General features: G+C 39.6%; 1 protein-coding gene and 1 long non-coding RNA gene across 12 annotated transcripts in view; one reads left to right on the top strand and one right to left on the bottom strand.

Annotated features, from left to right (window-relative positions):
- MAP3K20 (mitogen-activated protein kinase kinase kinase 20) overlaps positions 1 to 17,783 on the bottom strand; it is a 178,358-nt gene that overhangs the window by 59,071 nt on the left and 101,504 nt on the right. For all 10 annotated transcript variants that reach the window (XM_072810902.1, XM_072810903.1, XM_072810900.1 and 7 more), the window contains 4 exons: positions 14,028 to 14,056; positions 13,763 to 13,900; positions 7,512 to 7,598; positions 1,735 to 1,809 (listed from right to left, as the gene is read on the bottom strand). In XM_072810902.1, the coding sequence (XP_072667003.1) occupies positions 1,735 to 1,809; positions 7,512 to 7,598; positions 13,763 to 13,900; positions 14,028 to 14,056 (329 nt within the window). The remainder of the gene's footprint in view (positions 1 to 1,734; positions 1,810 to 7,511; positions 7,599 to 13,762; positions 13,901 to 14,027; positions 14,057 to 17,783) is intronic.
- Positions 1,745 to 14,015, top strand: LOC140624166 (uncharacterized). 2 transcript variants are annotated; one of them, XR_012023685.1, is made up of 5 exons: positions 1,745 to 1,851; positions 6,296 to 6,368; positions 6,800 to 10,394; positions 11,149 to 11,823; positions 12,403 to 14,015. It is a non-coding gene; the product is annotated as an uncharacterized lncRNA (long non-coding RNA). The 2 variants fall into 2 exon arrangements; XR_012023683.1 differs by having other exon boundaries at positions 6,800 to 11,823.

A 17,783-nucleotide genomic window follows, 5' to 3' on the forward strand; every position in this document is an offset into this window, starting at 1 on the left:
TGGAATGCTAATAAAAACAGTAATTCTAAACAAAAATACGAACAATTAAAAAATGTTAAATTCTTTAATAAAAAAATAATGCTAAGTAAATAGAAGACTCTCCTTTTACAAAAGGGTAAAAGTAGTTTATGAACAAGAGTGAAAGCAAAGATGGAAGGCTGCTGGCTCTCAGGGCAAAGGTGCAAGGTACAAGTCTGGGAGGCCCCCACAACACGCCTCCGAGACAAGGCACTGGGGCGGAGAGGCCTCACAGATCTGTGGCTCTTGCTGCTCTTCTTTGCTGCACTACTGTACAAACTACTGTACTTGGTGTTTAGCTGTTCTCACTTAGTGGTGCGGAACCACGGGCTAGGTAACATGTGTGATCCTGCATGGTGAGGACTCAGAACTCACCGGTGGCTTATGCATCCTTTCTGGAGGCCAGATTGGAACTGGATTTAAATTAAGGAAGAAATTCCATTCTTAAGTCTTTGTTTTTAGATCTCTATTTTAAAAACCAGTTTGCAATATATCTATTTCCATGAAAACATGAACAAGTTTGAACTATAAAATTACAGTTCCTTTCTTGAGTCTGTCTCCTTTCAGCATTTAATCTGTGGACGAACCTTTTTTACTTTCTAACTTATTATCATGAAAAATTTCAAATATACACTAATGTAGAGAGAACAATGTAATGATCCTCCATATACCTATCACCGCTTCAAAAATTATCATGGCCAATCTTGTTTAATCTATACCACCATCTATTTCCTTTCATTTTATTTTGAAGCAAATCCAAGACTCGCCTATCATTTTATCTATAAATATTTCCGTATGTATGTGAGTCTTTTAAAATGATCTTTGCAGGGAAAGGAAATGGGCCGTCATGCTCCAATGTGATAACCACATGAAAAGTCTAAATTTTGGAATGTCTCCAACTCTATTGTGATAGCTTAAAAACATGAATCTGGACAAGGAGTACATATCAAGTTTCTCTAGAAGTGCTACTTTTGCCTGGAGTTGGGTTCAGACTGCTTGAGTTTATTCTCCAGTCTCACCATGAACTAGCTGTGGCCTTGAGCATTTCTTAACTTCTGTGTGCCTTGACTCTTCACCTGTAAAATCAGTGTAATAATACAACCTATGTCATGGAGATCTTCTGAGGAATAAATAAGCTAATGTTATGTTATGAACTAACATAAAGTGCTTGGGACAGTTCCTGGCATATAATCTTTTTTTTTTTTTTAATTTTTTTTTTTTATTTATTTATGATAGTAACAGAGGGAGAGAGAGAGGCAGAGACACAGGCAGAGAGAAGCAGGCCCCATGCACCGAGAGCCCGACGTGGGATTCGATCCCGGGTCTCCAGGATCGCGCCCTGGGCCAAAGGCAGGCGCCAAACCGCTGCGCCACCCAGGGATCCCAGTTCCTGGCATATAATAAGCACTGTGTGTGGGCCATTTTGTGCAGTAGTTCTTATTAAAGATTAAAAACAAAGGAATGTAATTCTTTCTATTGAATCAAGAATGCCAGAGTGCTGTAAGAACAGCCAGTAATGAATTTCTAAGGATCAGGATAAGCAGCTATCAACAGAAAGCCTTAAGAGTCCATCTGGGACTCAGGGGAACAGCAATCTGGCTTTGCTTTGTAACGATTCTTATTACTCCAAGTTTTAAAAATTCAAAGCCAAACAAACAAGTGAAATTTCAGAATTCTGAACAACCAAAGAAAAAAAATTTATTTTTACTTATATACCTTGGCATCAGCTTCCCAACACTGACGTAACAGCTCAGCAAAACTTCTGGGGCAGCTGCTTGGAATGGTTAATCTCTACCACAGAGAAAGGAAAAACAGAAGGATTTACTCATTAAGGTAAGTAGATATTCACTGCAAGTTCATAAAAGAGTTACTTTAAGGGCACAATCATGTCATTAAATTTAAAACTTCCATCAATTGATATATGGCAGGTGAGAATTTATGTTTAGATTCATCCTATCTAATCTCTAAAGACACTTTTAATACTGTATTTCCAAAAAAGCATCCCAGTGTATGGAGAAGTCGGGTTCAGCACAACAAATCCAACGAAACACAGACTCAAGTCTAAGAGAAACTACATTAAAATTTTTTTTTGAAAAAAAAAAAAAAAAAAACTATAGTAGGAGAAGGGCCGGTGGAACAGAAATAGGAACTCTAAACCCACAAATCTATCACTGTTCTTGCATATGCGGCTATGAAATACGCAAGCAGGCGAGGCAAGTAGGCAACCAGTTCAGCTTTGGCAGTAGGTGTACACCTCTGAAAACATCTTCAGGACAGACCATCACAGAGATCATTTGAGAGAAGTGGGCCTTTTCTCAATGGCCAGTAAGATATTCTGAATGGATGACTCATGGCGAAGCGCAAGGGCTGGATACAACAAAGATTATACTGTGAGCATCAGTTCCATTCCAGCATTTTACAGAAGTGGTTCTCTAGAACTTGTCATGCCACTGGAGGCTCTTTAGAGATCTATGGAGGCATTTTTGTTTGTTTTAAAGGCTGGAGAGTTGCACCTGGAGCAAGTGAAGAATGCTAGACACCTTTCACTATGTTGTAAATCCCCAAGTACTCCCTTGCACTCCACCAAACTTAATGCCCCATGTGCAATCAAACAACGAGGTGTATAATTTTCTGGCCCTAGACTCTCTGATTTATAATAATGTATATTTTGAGCACACTTAAAATGCAATGAACTGAGAATGCAACTACCAAATAAAATAAATCAAGGGCAGATTGATCTTTGTATTATTCATAACCTTACCAAGATTTTTGGAAAATGTCGCCTACAACAGCATTGTTCATGCTGCTGCTTCAATCTTTGACACAGTTCAGCTCTAGCCTGCATTTGTAGCTGTTGAATCCTATTTATCCATGGGGACAAGGCCCTAAAACTTCCATTCCCCCCCTCTACTGTGGTCATGCCTGCGCATTTATATGCCGTAATACAGATTTCATCCATATCTTCCTTATATTACAGTTAGAGCATTATGTTGCCTTTAAAATACAATGTGTGTGGGTCTGTGGTCCTACATCTGAATTTCATTTTAGGGGAGGAGAGGGAGCACGAACAGAGCCGTTATGGCAAGAGGCCTGCATGTGACAGAGCTGAAAATCACTGCACTGTACCAAGATTTATTCTGCAGTTTTGTTTAGCAAACAAGTTTGGCAAATAAAAAACTTAAACTGAACTTAATTGGATTTGGGGTAGGCTACGTATAAAACCAGAAAAAAGAGTTGCCCTGGCAAGAAAACAGATGATCTATGTTTAGAATTACAGATAACCTTAAAATCAAAATAAACCAAAATAAATAAAACCTGAAAGTTTTAAACAGAACAACCCTCACCAAGTTGAAGGCTATGCTGATTACATAAAATAGAGGAGATTGGGTAAGCTGTACTCATTTTACTGTAATGTGAACTGGAAGCCTTTTGATGAAGATCAAAAGGAAAATCAGGTGTTTACTTTTTAAAAATATTTATGTAAGATGGTTGGTTGGGAGTGGTAACTAAGAAAAACAAAGTGATTGCAATTATTCAGCTGAATGCACTCCATGGCAAAGTAATTTCTCATAAAAGATAACATTTTCGATATAACTTTTTCACATTTTTCTGAGAACTGAAATGTGACCTAGATGAATATGGGTGTTAATCTTTTTTCTTATTGAAAAACTTAGCTTACTGCATCTGAGACATTATGAAAGATGACATAATGATCTTAAATTATCTGATATACTCAAATATAAGTTAAATCTAGACTCAGACACTAATGTAAGGATTTATTTCAGTACATTAAAAAAGTACCTTAAAAGAGAATCCAAAGTATTTAAGTCCTGATTACAGAACCGTGGGCATTTCTAATGCATGAAAACATCTTAAAATAACTAGATTTTAACAAAAGATTAGCCACACTACTTAAAACTCAAATATTTTAAAAGTTTCAAATTTAAAATGAAAATGTTTCCCAACTATTAAATTAGGCATGACATTTTTTTAAAGATCATATTCTTTTTCTGCACCTTCCATCTTCTACATAAGATTCAAGAAATTATATTTTGTCGATTATTTATTTTTCCAAAGCGTAGTCAACAATGGATTAAGTTTTTTGAAGATTTCTATTAAGAAAAATTTTGGATGCCTGGGTGGCTCAGTTGTTAGGTGACCGACTATTGATTTCAGCTCAGGTCATGATCTCAGGGTCGTGAGATACAGCCCCATGTCAGGCTCCATGCTGCTTAGGATTCTCTCCCCGCCTCTGGCCCTCCCCCTACTTGCACACCTGTGTACATGTGCATTCTCTCTTAAAAAAAAAAAAAGGTTTTTCTTTTGCTACATAGAGAACAAAACATTTTATATGAGAATCTAAATACTTGTAAAGATAGAAATTCTGTTTTAGAATATTTTGAATGACCACTGAGTTTTATAGAAATTACAAAATTTATTAGTAATACTCTCCTAATTTCATGACTTCTGTAAGGGCTAGTCTTTGTTTTAACTGTGCTTTATGCATCTAGATTTAAAAGAATTTAATATTAAAAAAATATTGTCTGAAGGTCTTACTTCATTATTAGGCATTTAGAAGCAAACACTTTCAGATATTTTTAGAAAGTACTCATTTCCCTACAGACCCAAAAAACAGTCCTAAATGGTGAAACCGAATAAGGTCTAGAGTCTAGTTAAGAGTAATGTATCAATGTCAACTTTCTGATTTTGGAATTGGCCTATACCTGTATCTCATCAATGGGGGAAGCTGGATGAAGGATACACAGAATCTCTTCTAATATTTTTGAAACTTCCTATGAGTCTATAAGTATTTCAAAACAAAAAGTTAAAAAGAAAAGGTAACTCTAATATTTGGCTTTAAGTCCATTCTAGGGTGACTGGCTTACATTTAAAATGTCTCCCTAAGTTAAACACATCATTCTTTATTTAAATGAGGCCTGTTAAAAAAAAATACAGGTTGCTCTTTTCAACTCAAGAACCTAAATTATTCCAAAGTAGAAATAAATGAAATAATTAGAAGTTGAAAGGATTTTGTAAATTATTTTAAGTCAAAGTCTCAATTTTATCATGAAATGAAATAAATCCTTGGCAATGTTTTCAGGTTTTTAAATTCCAGTTAACATACAGGATAATATTAGTTTCAGGTGTAGAATTTAGTGATTCACCACTTAAGTGCAACACCCAGTGCTCATCACAAGTACCCTCCTTAATACCCATCACCCATTTAACCCATCCCCCGCCCACCTCCCCTCCAGCAACCCCCTCAAGTTTGTTCTGTATAGTTGAGACGTGGCAATTATTTTAATGTTATGTCAACAGAACTTGTTTTGGGAATAAGTGTCTACATTCATAAGATGAAATGAAGACTCCTTTTTGAATGATGACAGTGAAAAGTACACTTAAACTTCATTTCCATATTTTTGACAGATATGCAGAGTGAGAGTAGATAAGTGAGTAGCCTCGCAATACCCAATTTTCCTTAAGTTTAGTAGAAAGCTGAGAAAACTTGTTTCACCTTGTGGGGCGGTGTTCTCTGAACTTGCTATTCTCTGTACAGAATGGGAGGTATCTGAGTGGTCTCCATCAGTTATTAGCCGATCATCAGGTCACCCCATGGATGAAACATGGATGTTTCACCCCATGAATTCATTCATGGATGAATTCTACCCTAGGGAATCCCTGAGGGAAAGGGGGGTGACTGACACCCTCCTCCTGTATATGTTGAGGTTCTAAAGGTTATTTATGGGTGATTCGTAGCCCTCAAGCCAGCTATCCAAAGACAGCGTCTAAATTCATTTTTTTTATCAGCTTTAATCATCCTTGATGGATATTCCAATGTTTTGAAAGTGCTTTAGATGCACACCTCTTCTGCCATCCTTTAAATGAAATACTGTAAAATACTGTTTCCTGTTACACATATCTGGAGGGTCCAGTTAGCTTTTAAAAAACTTTTTCTAGTTCACCTTGGAACAACGTAGAGGGGAAAAAGTTACATTGAGTGTTCCGCTCCAAAGTCAACATGAGGTCAATAATTTTCTTCACTCTCATTTGTAAACCCAGGACCAAACATCTAATCATCTCACTTGCAAAAGAAACAGAACAGAAGCAAGTGAGTTCTCATATCATGAACCTATCAGTTATCCTGTGTATGAGGGTCTGATTTAATAGCACACCAGGAATAACCAGGACATTTAATTAAAACAGAACAGCTCCTGTGAAACACTGAGCAGGACACATTCTTGAATATAACTCCTTTTCCTTTTTCTTAAATTGGCAGCTCTCTCCCATCAAGTTCAGCTATCATGAACATTTCATCTGTTCTCAAGAGCTCAGGAGGACAAATTAATAAGGTAGCTGGGTTATATGATCTAAACTATGGAAACTTGGTTTCTCCTTGTCAATAGCAGCTGTTTGGTTAATCTAGTCTGTTCCTGCACTCTCATGGGGAGCAGATCAATCTAATTCTTTTATAGCCTTAAAAAGGGCATATCTCCATGTATTCACCTTTTTGCAAATTATTTCATTCCGAGGTTGCACTCTTACCTTTTGAGGAGGGCACAGATAAGATCTGGAAATGAAGCTTTGTGAACTAAGGTTGTTTTGCATTGCAAAGACAACCGCATGCTTCCATTACTGGATCTAAGTTCTCATAGTACCTTGATACTGGATGCTTCAGCCTTATGCTGAGGATTTCCATGCCTGTGCATTTCAGTCACAATTTTAAACCTTTCAAAATGTAGTTGCTCTCTTTGATATGAATGTACCACGTTCTCTGATGTAGGCTCATAGGTCCAACTAACTGAAAGCCTCAATTTGTGGGAAGAAGAAAAGCGAGGCTGGGGACACAGCACAAACGGTGTTTACGCCACTGAAGTTCTTTTGAAATGGAAAGGCTCTGCATGAAGAAGGGAACAGTTATGCCACTGCCTCGCCAATTCCAGTGAGGAGCTCATCTTCAATGTAGTGTTCAACGTAGGTGGCAAAACTGTAATTTTTCCCTTTTTTGAAACTATTTTTTCTTCTTTTATTTTTGAAATTCTCATCTAAGCGACAGTTTCTTGTACTATAGTGACTCCTGCTGGGAGAGGTAAGTTGAAGTAGCTGAAGGTCTCTTACAGATATATCAACTCCCGGCCAGTAAAAAAGATGTCCTAAACGCAGGAGATGGAGTTAAACTGTTCCCCTACCTTGGACGCAATGGCTTCTTTCATCACTAAGAACAAACCCCTAGGTTTTACAATTGAGACTGAGAAACTAGTACAGTACTTGTACAATTTTTGATCTACAGCATCACGACGTGAAGCTGCAACAATTAGATGTAAAGGGTCCATTCATGAGGAATAACATCACTTTGACCCTTTGTGTTAGCTCCTACTGCTAATCTTTCCATAAGCGTGAACTTACTTTCAATTTGAAGAAGATGAAAAAGTCTTTTGCAAAACCCCAATACTGTTTTCTGATCTATGTACCTGAATGGAGAATCGTAGTCTTACCTCGTTTTTTTCCACTACAAGCCAAGCTACTTGTAATCCTTCCAAACCTTTAAAGGGGACCTCCCTTGTTAGCATCTCCCAGAGAACCTGGAACAAAAAGAAAATGGAATTTTTATTCTTGTACTTTATATTTTTGGTATATTACTGAAACTTTATCTAACATTTAACTGTATCCAATTACCAGACGAAACCAACCCCACCTGTAGAAACTTGGACAAAACATATATATTCATGCACAGGACTTCTTCCAAATATTAAATCACACACACACATTTTATATATGTATACAACACACACACACACACGCATACATACATTTTTTTTGCTCATTTTTACAAAGTTTAGAAATCAGGACATTTAGAGCCAGACTTATGAAACCAATGGGCCTACATAATTTATCTTGTAAGTTACTAGAATTCTCACAGATTCCTACAAATTAGGTTTTATATTTTCTTAGTCAAACTCTTTCTACCTTGAATCACCAATAAATTTCTCTGTAAGATAATAACTGGGAATTCAACCGTATTTTTAAAGGTTCAGTAATGGTCTGATAAAAAATATTGAGCCCTAAATCCAAATCACTGTCTAAACCATTCACCTCATAATGGTAGGTACTTGCAAAACTGTAACATTTAAATTTTGTGTTTTGGAGAAAGTCTCTCAAAATGAGTTGGTCTAAGGGAGTCATTTCTTCCACCTATAATATAATTTAATATATATCCTAAAATGTAATAAATACTTAATGTCATGTACATAAGCTACGGGTGTGTGTGCGTGCGCATGTGAAACTTACGAGTGTGCTCATCTCCCTGCGATCCTTGAGAGGATTTTAAATCTGCACTGAAATGCCCAAAGAATGCAAACTGATTCTAGCAATGCTGAAAACAGCCAAGGATTTGGGTTTTATTTAAAATACTAAGTAATGGTGACTTTTTTACATTCAGTTAATTTTCTCTATTTATACAAATGGGCATCAAAATCGGAGTCTATCAATATTTTGTGAAGTGTGACAACAATTACAATTTTGTCAATAATCATAATAACCACTCATTCGCCGAGTGATTATGTTCCAGATGCCTTATTAAACTCTTTACACATGTTACCATGATTAATATCAACCCCCCCCAACAGATATTACCCTCACTTTATAGATGAGGAAACTAAGGCCTAAGAAAGTGAAATAAACTTGCCCAAAGACACTCCATTATCAAGTGGCAGAGCTAGAATATGAGTTGCTACCTTCCCTAACAGTCAAGCTCTTAACCAGATGTAACTCGAGAAAAGGGAGGCTGCCTTGTGAGAGAGAATGTGACATGCCACATTTCAGGGCGGGGAGCCAGGGCAGAGATGAAAAGCAAATGAATGCAACGGTTTTGATTTCGATTGCTCTTATTCTAAAAACAAAAAACAACTGTTTCTAAAGAAGAATGTAGATTGAGAACATGCACTCTCTTCAGGCAGGTCCTACAAACCTTTAACTGTATCCGCTGTTTCCTCAGCCAGTGCTCAGTCATATTTGACTCAACATGTGAAATGAACTCTGGCTAATAGGAAGATAATTAGCAGGAAAATCAGGGAAATTGGCAGATGCTGCTCAAGCAGGAGGAAAAAAAAATTCACTGAAGCCTCTTTGGGCTTTTAATCAAGTGTGTAAGGTACTTCTTTAGAAGAGCTACTGAATAATTCTATCTGAGTCCCAGAAGTGATTAGGAAAAGGTAAGGGGCAACCCAGAAGGGGCCGCCTGTAGCAGGCACTGTCAGTAAAGGCAGCGTGAGGGCCAGACAGGTATGCGTCCCCCAGGCCCCACTTGCACCTGGAGATGGGGAGACGGGGAAATGGGGAGATGGGGAGATGGGGAGATGGAGCAGCCCGAGGCCTGGGCAGGAAACGTGCAATTCCCACTCCCCTGGTGCCGAGGCTGGGGAGGGAAAGGACACATAGAGCAAGCAAACTGGTGGCTTTGGCCCTCCTGAGGAGAAAGGGCACAGTGAATCAGCCTCAAATAGATGGAAAGCTCCAGACCCCAAGGTGTCCAGGTAAGCGGCCTCGTGCCCCCTGCCTTCTGACCCGGCCTGCACAGGCGCACACAAGGAGGCTGACTGGGTTTGTCAAGGCCAAATGCAAAACCAAGAGCTTGGGAAGTGACACACAAAGAAGATTTATGTCATTCTTTGTTCCAAAATATTCAGTTGGAAGACATCCAACATCAACTCAAGTCCAAGTTCTATTTCTCCAAGAGTTCTGACCCTGGAAAAATAGTTTCATTCCAGTCCCCCAGTGTGTCCCGGAAGAGCTACTATAGCCACGGGGCCATCTGCGGGTGTGGACACGGCCCCGAGGCTGCTGCGCTGCGGGCCCCAAGTGACTCTTCAGCTCACGTCCAGCAGCGGCGGCACATGCCCACGTTCCCTATTACTGATTCGCCAGGTGGAGGCACGTATCAAAGAGTAGATGGGGTGAGACTGGACAGCAGCTGCTTCTGCACTAAACCCGGTGACGTTCGGCACAAAAAAGTCCTTTGTGGAGGAAGTCATTTGGAGGTCTAAAAATATATCAAACTATGCCTGAAAATATCAGTGATGGGGATGCAGGCCAAACATTATTGTGATCTTTCCCCTTAAAAATACTTTCCAACTCATTCTATCTTGAGACGTGTTCACGTTTCAACTGTGCTCACAAGGAACAATTTCTATTTTCAGTTTGCAGAGAAACTTGGACAAGGCTGTGTACTTTTCCTCCCCTTTCTTTTACAAACAATGGCAGGCCATTACCTGAGCTGGGCTTGTTCTGGAACAGGGCTCACAGACAAGTGACGCAGTGATGCTCGCTCTTAAGCCACTCTACTTTCAAATAGTGGTTCTGGCTCAGAAGCTTCTGAGAAGGTAATCCTTTCTGCATTGTCATTAGGATAGCTTTGTTTTTAAAGAGTGGCTAGGCCTCGTGTTCTCAGAAGGCTTATTCTTTCAATGATTTTTGCTTTCCTTTTATGTGGATAACATACTAAACACTCCTCTGGTTCTGTCCTTCAAGGGAGATCATCATAAGGGGGTAGCACAAGCTCCTTTCTTGTAATATGGGGAGAGAAACAATTGCCTGTCTGGCAAAGTTTATCAGCTTAGAAGCAAGGATCACAAGATCCACTTCTGGCATTTGCAGCACATTTATTTTAAGGCTGTCCCAGGCTGGATAGTCTTGCTATGTGTTAAGAAGCGATACAGATTTATCAAGCTATGGGTTACTAGGGACTTAAGTAATATTAGAGCAAGTCTGAAAAAAACAGAAAAATGAAAGCAAAAATGAAAAGCAAAAATATGTTAGTTTTTATTTTTTTTGAGGTGGGTTTCAAAAAAGGACAACTCTCCCTTACAGTCTTATTCATCTGTATGCAACTATTAAGTGTGTACGTGTGTGGAGGCTCAGTGAATAGGACAGACTTTCAGTGAACTATAGGATGTTTTGTGCAGAGACACTTTACAGACAAATGGTCCTGGCTACTTATCTATTTCTGAAAGGACATCAAAAATCCTAAATAACCACATCACTTTCCTAGATAGCTATCATTTTCAGCCTATGGACTACAAAGTTCTAAAACTAACATGCCCCTACCTTAGTAACCATTCTCTCCTGCTCTTTTAGGTAATACCTACTCTGACCATGTGATGCCTTCTTCATTTTTAAAAAATGTATGTTTGTTTAAACAAAAAGCTCTGGAAAGCATGCCTGGTACCATTTCTTTGATTAAATGGTGTTTATCTAGAACATAATGGGAAGAGGTCAGAATTCAATAAAATCTTGAATTCTCACTTGTAATTAAATTAGTTTATGTACAACCTTCGGTATGGAACTCTGTTGATCTAGCTACGGGTGGAGCCTAACCAGAATTCCAAGTAAACCTAAGATACTGTTTTCAGAGAAATAGAGTCACTGTAATGGCATTCTTTGTTTCTGCCCATCAAAAGAAGACTCTAACATGAACACAGAGTTGATATTCAGAAGCCTGTGGCTGGGGCGGACAGGTTCTGAGCTGCAGCATCTGGTGTGTCAATATAGAATGACGCTGGAAATGTTCAGCGATTGGCTATCAAGTTTGCTACAGTAAGTGAAACTACTTGCTAGAATGATTTAAGCATTTGTTAAATCCCTTGGACCAGAACAAGGGAAGGGTTAGCTCGGCAAACAAGTAGACAGGAAACCTCGTTCACCAAGAGAGATGTTCGAGCCCATCTACTAAGGAGCAGTGCACCATCACTCAAAGGAAGAGCTTTTTAACAAGGTAAACACCATTTGCAGCCTCGGAAAAGCTGATTCAAGGTATGTTGATCATGAGGGGGTTGATGAGGAATGAGCAAAAGGGATTTAAAAAGATAGAGGAAAAAATCCTAGGTGCCGCACAGGGAAGTCCCTAATCTCTTGGACAGTTTGCATGTGAAAAGACATCGGTCCTTGGTTACCAGACCGAGATTCTACTTCAGCTCAGGAAACCCCATGGGTGCACTGCACCCAAAACCCCCTGCTAACTGTAAGGTTTTGGAAGGAGGCAGTGTGAGGTCTGTTTTCATAAATGAGATAATACTGAAACCAAAAGTTCACTCTATTTGGAAGTCATAGCTGTCTTTCAGATCAAACATTTCTGGGACAGGGAGAGTCCAAGGCTTGGGGAGAATTTTCAAAGTAAAAGCACTATACGAGAGGTTGGGGGGCAGTGCTAAGGTGAGCCTCGAGAGTCTTCTAGTTCATATGCAAAAATAATTTAGAAACTCTAACTGCCCGCATCTATGTGTGTGCAGCTACATGCACAGGCTAGTGAGAGTGAGAAGTGTGGGCTCTTGCTGGCTCGCCATGAACGACTCCAGCCCTGATGCTTCCCTTCCCCTTCCTCTTGCTCCACAGAACTTCCTCTGCGAACCGTGGCCTGCTGCAGAACGCACAGTGGTTTTCACGTCTGTGAAGAGTTGTACAAAACAGAAGAGCACGCAGTGGGGATTATCAGTGAGCCTCAGGGTAGAAGAGATTCACTGTCTGGTCCTTTACAGAAAGAGTTTGCTGGCTCCTGTTCCACAGGACAGAAGGCGGCACTGGTCCCGATGAGCAGGCAAAGGACAATTTAACTCTCCCCACGCCGGTGTCGAGTACAGTGCCTGCCACAGTAAATGCATTCCTGCTTAAACATGAAGCAACATAACTTCCTAAGAGAAAAGGATCTCACAGAAAGTCTGAAATTGCAACACATTCCCCCATTTTCAGACCTCCCCAGCAGGTGATTTGTGGGAATGGTCAGAAAGTAAGAACTTATGACCTAGGGAAGGAGTTTTAGAATCGAGTCTCTTCAGGAACTTGGGTTTTTCTCCATCTTTCGATGGGGTTTTATTTGATCACTGTCTACAGTTTATAGCCTTCATTCTTCGAAATACCCAGAATTAAGGAAATGAGATATGTAGCCTGAAGCAATTGTTGTCTTTCAACCTTTAAAATTCTAGCCTTTTGCCAAAAACACGTATTTCATTCTTGTAATGACTTTTTTCAGTAGCCAACAAAATTCATCTCTATTATATTAATTTGATGTACATAAGATGTATTATAATTTGGAAAAGGCTTGGCTGTCTGCCCCCTCACTAAAGATCCTGTTCTTATCTGTGCTTTTCCACTGTGATTTTTACATGATACCTTACATTCATGCTTCCGAATCACACTACTGTATAAGACTTACTGTGGGCTTGGGCAAGGCTAGGGGCTAAAGACCAAGTATGTTTCCCTCTAGTCATTTTAATAGTTAACATTCAAAATTCTCCTATAGTTAATTAAATCCTGCGGCAGACCGACTGGTGTGTTTTGAGCAACTTACTACAGTGAAGTCCCATTCCAGATGACCCACATTTCCACTGAGTTACACAGATACACCACAGTCCTGCGTCCAGCCCAGGAAAGCACTTGTCACAAGAGTGCATCTGGCCTGGCATTACTTTAGGTTCCATCTAATTGCTCTTTGGAAGTAGTGTTGGTTTCTTCTTAACATAAGACAAAATAATTCAGATGCATAAAGGTGACCAGAGTAAACACTCTAGCAATTAGGAAGTGTTCTCTGTGTGGTCACTGCTCTAGGCATTCCACCAGAACCACCACTGTTGTCTTAAAACTGTGTTAAATTGCTGTCCCACTGCTGGGGGTGTTTGCTTTTTTAGATCTCCTTGAGTAACAACCAAAAAAAAAGAAAAAAAAAGAGAGAGAGAGAGAGAGAGAGAAATGAACTCACCACACCATAGGAATATGTGTCACAAGTTTCAGACACAGGGAGACTTTGGATAACTTCTGGAGCCATCCATGGGAAAGTCCCAACCAAGGACATGTGTGTTGTATGGTTATGGAACCGAGAGGCACCAAAATCACATATCTGAGAAAAGGGAAAAAACAAGTGATCAACCTTCTACTTACTGATTTATAATAGAATTATCAGTCACAAAAATGTATATCCAAAGTTAACAACCACTTTTGAAAAAAATTAAAAGAAGCAGTCCTACCTTCAATACCCCATCAGCAGCTATAACAACTAAAAAAAAAAAAAAAAAGAAGAAAAATTATGACAATCATCTAATTTATTTGAGTCATCTCAGATTGAAAAAACCCTATAAGCTTCTATCTTTCATATGACATATGAAAGGTAAAACTGAAGTATTTACTGCATTGAAGATTTTGCAATAAGAAATTCCATGAAGTGCTGACTCAAAGGCTTTCGAAATATTTGTTTAAATAAATGTAATACTGTCCAATAAAAATGGCGTATGTTAGTAGTAAAAAACCCCCAAATTTTTAAAAAAGATTTTATTGAGTTATTTAAAAGAGAGAGAAAAAGAGCACAAGCAGAGGAGAAGGGCAGGAGAGGGAGAAGCAGACTCCCCGCTGAGCTGGGAGCCTGATGTGGAACTTGATCCCAGGACCCTGAGATTATGACCTGAGCTGAAGGCAGACGCTTAACTGACTAAGCCACCCACCCAGGCACCCCTGAGAACCAAAATTTGTCCTTGGGTCTGCCACTAGACTGCCAGCATGATATTGAGGAGGTCACTAGCATTGTTACTTCGTGGTATATGTTTTTTCCTCCCAATCGAAGAGTAATCTTCCAATAGGCAGAGACAACATTCACTCACTCACTTATTCATATATTCACTTACTTAACAAATATCTGCCGAGCACCTCTATGGGTAAGGCCATGTACTATGTTCTGGGAGAGGAAGGTGAGCAACACTGGCTTATCAACGCTCCTGTGGAGCTTACAGTCTAATGAAACCAAGGTCTATTAACCAAGTGGGATAACACCTGAACCTAATATAATACTGTATGTGAATACACTGGAATTAACATTAATTTTTTAAAAAAATATATAATTAAATGGGATAAATTCTATGATGAGAGTTGCAGAGATTGCCTTGGAATCAGGAGTTTTCTGGAAGAAATGGTGATCACACTAAGACCCGAAGAACAAGCTGGAACGAACCCAACAGGACCACTGGAGGAGGAAAGCATTTTTTAGGCAGAAAAAAAGTGCCCTGCAGAAGGTCAGGAGCAGAGGGAAACATGCACAATTTTGGAAGGCAGGGGCCTGGTCCCGAAGAGCCTCTGTGAGAAATGGACGTCCAATGAACAACTTTAAGCAGAGAAATGAAATGGTCAGATGTGCAGAGGGGAGAGCATATGAGAGAAGAGCAGAACTGGAGGCAAGGAGGTCACCATGCACCCAAGTGGCTGTAGCCCAAGAGAGACATGACGATGCCCACATGAAGGCTGTGGCACAGGAGAGAAGTGGACCGAATCAAGAAACACTTAGGAGGCCAAATCAGGGGCACCTGGGTGGCTCAGTTGGTTGAGCACTAGATTCTTGGTTTCAGCTCAGCTGTGACTGCATGGGTTGTGATCTCATGGGTCATGGGATCAAGCCCTGTGTCAGGCTCCACTCTCAGTGGGGACTCTGTTTCCCCTCTTCTTCTGCTCCTCCTCCTGCTCACACACTCTCTCTCTAAAATAAATAAAACCTTAAAAATAGGCAGGGAGGGGGCCCCTGGGTGGCTTAATCACTTATGTGTCTGCCTTCAGCTCAGGTCATGATCTCAGGGTCCTGAGATCGAGCCCCACATCGGGCTCCTAGCTTGCTGGGGAGTCTGCTTCTCCCTCTCTGTCTCCCTCTCCCTCTGCTGCTCCCCTGCTTGTACTCACTCTCTCTCATTCTCTCTCTCAAATAAATGACTAAAACCTTTTTAAAAAAGAAAGAAAAAGAAACACTTAGGAGGCCAAATCAACTAGGTTTGAATAATGAGCAGAGGGTGGGGGGGAGGATGAAGAATTTCTCAAGGATGAAATCAAATAAAGGGGTAATACAGCACAACGGTTAGAACAAGAGCTCTGCAATCAAATTGTTCCTTTTGATCTCATCTCTGGCTTAGGCAACTGGTATTACCACTCACGGAGAAAAGGAATACAGAACTCATTTTTTAGGGGCAGAGAGGAAATGAAAAGATCAATGTGAACATGATAACCTTAGGGTCATACAAATATCTATGTGGCCTCTCCCAATCAACAGACTAGACAAGGGGTTCCGAAGCAGAGGTCTGTTTGGGAGTATTAATATGCAGATGGGGCTTTTATGGGAGTGGGTGAATAAGAGCAGAAGAGGCGAGGAGGTCCAAGATAGACCTTGAAGAACTGTTTTGGCATTTCTTCCATTTTTTATTAAAATTAAATATTTTATTCATTTATTTTAGAGAGAGGGAGGGAGAGGGAGGGAGCAGGGGGGAGGGTCAGAGGGAAAGTGAGAATCTCCAGCAGACTCTGCACTGAGCGTGGAGCCCGACACAGGGCTCCATCTCACAACCCTGAGATCATGACCTGAGCAAAAATCAAGAGTCGGAAGCAACTGACTGAGCGGCCCAGGTACCCCTGGCATTTCTTATGTAAGCACACAGCATCCTGAACACAGTAGCTGATCATTTCTTACTAAGCTGTTATTAATGACCTTGCTAAATAGGGAAAAGATAACTCTTTGCATGAAATAGCCTAAGGGTAAATGTGATTTATACATGAACTATAAATTTTTTCAAATGAAAATATAAATTGTTAATAGGATAATCAGTTGCCTTTTAAAATACCTCTACTTCTTTTTTCTCATTAAAAGATTGACAAGTGACTTGATGGGATGAGCAATGGGTGTTATACTATATGTTGGCAAATTGAATTTAAATAAATTTTAAAAAATATGATTAAACAAGTGTTCCATTAAAAAAAAAACTAACATAAAAATGTAGAACATGGAAAATAGAGTCTTGTTATTCCGTTTCAGAAAAAAAAACTGCTAAAAGGTCATTATTTTTTCAATGTGTGTTTTCCCATCAAGTAACTTGTGAAAATCCAGATAGTCTCCATCGTTATTAGTTTTCATAATGAGCATAGATAAATCCGTAACTTAATCATTCTCATCTCATGAGATATTCAGAATACACTGATAAAATACTGCTTTTAAAAAGAGAAGTCAAAAAAAGAGAAACTCTTTTTTTTTTACTAACTTTCTAGACTGAAATTCTGAGCATGAACTAAACTTTCTAGACTGAAATTCTGAGCATGACTAACTTTCTAGACTGAAATTCTGAGCATGAACTAAAAATCTACAGTCCTAAGACTAATATTTCCTACTAGATTCTAGATTATTTCCTAACAATTTCCTGTTAGCCGACCCTTCTTAAAAGTATTTAGCTCCAGGAAGTTTAAGTCTGTGGGGAGTCAAAGGCTAAGTAAGTGATGACCTAGACAGTGGAGAGAACAGCCTGCCACAGCTGACTGGCAGGGCCGAGCTGGTGGTCCAACTGGGACTATTGATGAGTGGCAGTGGCCAGGGACTTCCGTTTGTCCGTCCTCACAGATCTCACAGTCCTGGAGTCCCAGCAAGGGCAGCTGGCCGATCCCCTGCTTCTCTTCCTCCACTTACCTGACCATCCAATGCAAGGATCACACTTTTAGGACACACCCATTTTAACTGCAGTGAGCTAAAGATTTTTAAAAAATAAGTAGTTTTCCTCCTCTTTACTTAGAAAGCATATCCGTAAGTAAAGCATGTAAATGAACTGATAGCAAGATTTTTTTTTTTAAGTTAGCAAGCTCTAACATTTACTTTAGTGTGGGCCGGCTAAATAATCCCAGTCACTGCCTTAGTCCATTAACTTTCAAGCGACATAATAGAAGACGCATTGTTACCTTCTTACTGCAAGGTAATAACGTCTAATCCTGTGAGA

This window comes from Canis lupus, chromosome 34 (genome assembly GCF_048164855.1).
Source record: "Canis lupus baileyi chromosome 34, mCanLup2.hap1, whole genome shotgun sequence".
Lineage (NCBI taxonomy): Eukaryota > Metazoa > Chordata > Mammalia > Carnivora > Canidae > Canis > Canis lupus.